The sequence below is a fragment of the Gymnoscopelus microlampas genome (assembly GCF_963454915.1).
Source record: "Gymnoscopelus microlampas genome assembly, chromosome: 10".
Classification (NCBI taxonomy): Eukaryota; Metazoa; Chordata; class Actinopteri; order Myctophiformes; family Myctophidae; genus Gymnoscopelus; species Gymnoscopelus microlampas.
Window position 1 is genome coordinate 38916408 of NC_139947.1, and position 2500 is coordinate 38918907.

Genomic DNA, 2500 nt, shown 5'->3' on the forward strand with positions numbered 1-2500 from the left:
CTCCCCCCTTTGTCTCTCTTTGTACTTTCTAGGTCATGATTCTTCAGATCCAATCTTATCATTTTGTACTTGACAGAATTTCTGCGTTTGGCTTATGTAAGGATGTGTAACAGATGCTTTCTTAATCTGCACCGCCTGTGTGTGTGTGTGTGTGTGTGTGTGTGTGTGTGTGTGTGTGTGTGTGTGTGTGTGTGTGTGTGTGTGTGTGTGTGTGTGTGTGTGTGTGTGTGTGTGTGTGTGTGTGTGTGTGTGTGTGTGTGTGTCTTTCTTTGACAAACATGATTAAAGAAGGAGAGAGGAATGTGGAATGTGTCTTGGTGCAAACTAAATGGAAAAGTTCCTCAGAACAATCTTTTAATTTGAAGGTGATTCTCTGAAGACTGAATGTTGAGTGTGTAAATTCTACCTTTTGATGTGCAGATATTCCGTCTGCCTCTCTGTCATCATACTCAACCATCATCCACATTCTCGTTATGTTCTATCAACACAGCAACACCACACTCTCACAACACTCACATATAATTTCCAGCAAGATTAGAAACTTCGGGCTTGTTACAAGAAGATTGGTGGTTCGTTTTCCCGGACGACCTGGGAAAATTTGGGTGGGAGGAGTGTAAAGCCTGATTTATACTTAGTCGTACAATGGTGCCCCGTGGCAAAAATAGGCAATCAACAAGCTCACAAGTGAGCTTGGCGATTGGCTATTTTCGCCGTGGGACATTGGCGAGTTTGATGGTTTGATTTCTCGGACGCCCTGGGAAAATTTGGGTGGGAGGAGTGAAAGAGTAATGCCCTCATCTCCCTCAACAACTACCACTAGAGTGCTCTTGAGCAACGCATGTGACCTCTAACTGTCCCGGAGGAGCCGCTCAATAGCAAACAATGAAACAATGTGGTTGCACTAGCCACCTCCCAGTGGCCAACCATAGAGGACTGTGGTTACTGGGAATCTCTGAGTGGACCAAACAATAGAGGACTGTGGTTGTACTGGTAGCTCCCAGGTGTGAATGCAACTACTGTATATGGATGTGAACCAGAGCAGAACCAGCAAAAAGCCGCACTGGATAAATGATGGGTGAAATCACTAAGGGACAATTCTTATGTCTACACAGTACAATCCTCGACAGTCCACTCAGGATTATGCTGTGCATTTACAGCACACATCTCAAAAGGTATTGGCTATACCCAACAATACCTAATAACTCTCTGAGCACTGTAAATGTAACATTGTGTGTTGTACTTAAATAGATAGAACAGATTAATTAAAAGATATTTTTTTTACAATGTCTACACATGATTCCTTATATAACCAACTAGGGCTGTACATTTTTCATAGAGAGAGCGAAGCATTTCAGATTATTTCCTCTACAAAGTACGTTGGTGTCATCCAGAATCTCATACCTACAAATTACCTTGAATCTCAGAAGAGGAATTCTTTCGTCTTCTACTTTAACAAATTCTAACCATCGATAGTCCCATTTTTAAGACAAACAGAGAAATATGTAGAGAAAGACGGCCGAGTTCACCTGCATCACTGTATATACAGGTATACTATCAATACAATCTCAATATTTAGTAGAAAGCAAATACAGCAATATGATTTATTTTGGTCAGCATCATGCAGTCATCTGACCAGCTGTTAGAAGTCAATCAAATCCAGTCAATTAATTTAATTGCATTTCATACACAGGGAGATAACACAGCTCCCCATGGTATCTACATCTATATTTCACAACTCCCACAATGCTTTTCACCATCAAAAGGCCTCCTGCCGGCATATATCCCTGACAACTACTAAAATGTGTGGGAGAGACAAACTGGGCAGAAGAATCGTGTCACCATTATGGAGACCACATAGGGAGAGAGAATGAGAGGGGGGGGGGGGTGAATTTTGCTACTAAATGTAACATCCTGAGTATAACTTTTACAGTGTGAGACCACCTGACCAGATTCAGTAGACAGTAAAATCCAGAGTGTCATTTAACTTTGAGTGTAACAATGTAATCTTTAATCTTGATAAGGATCCAATTGCTTACATTTCTACACTCTAAGAGTTAAATGAACACTGGTCATTGTACAGTCTGCAGGTAGGTGATCAGATAGAACGTTTAAGGAGAGAGACGGAGAGGAACAGATAACCTAATGAAAGAGACACTGAGCAGAGAGAGAGAGAGAGAGAGAGAGAGAGAGAGAGAGAGAGAGAGAGAGAGAGAGAGAGAGAGAGAGAGAGAGAGAGAGAGAGAGAGAGGGAGACAGAGAGATAGATAGACAGAAAGATATAGGGAGAGAGAGAGAGAGAGAGAGAGAGAGAGAGAGAGAGCGAGAGAGAGAGAAGCAGAGAGACAAGGAAGACAAGACAGACTTAATTCAATACAGGTGATTACATAGGAATCTGTCAGAGGGACAGACAGACAGACAGATGAAGGCAGAGAGATAAACGTGTCCTTGTCATAACATACCTGAATGTGTTAACTGTAACCTGGGTTGAGCAGCTCTCCAT

At 42.0% G+C, this 2500-nt stretch overlaps 1 protein-coding gene across 3 annotated transcripts in view; it reads right to left on the reverse strand.

Annotated features, from left to right (window-relative positions):
• Positions 1–2500, reverse strand: part of sema3h (sema domain, immunoglobulin domain (Ig), short basic domain, secreted, (semaphorin) 3H) — a 128534-nt gene that overhangs the window by 125439 nt on the left and 595 nt on the right. For all 3 annotated transcript variants that reach the window (XR_014601568.1, XM_084068125.1, XM_084068124.1), the window contains one exon: positions 2460–2500. This exon is cut by the window's right edge. Coding sequence is in view for 2 of the 3 variants with exons in the window: in XM_084068125.1 (XP_083924251.1) it covers positions 2460–2500 (41 nt within the window). In the remaining variant the exon portion in view is untranslated. The remainder of the gene's footprint in view (positions 1–2459) is intronic.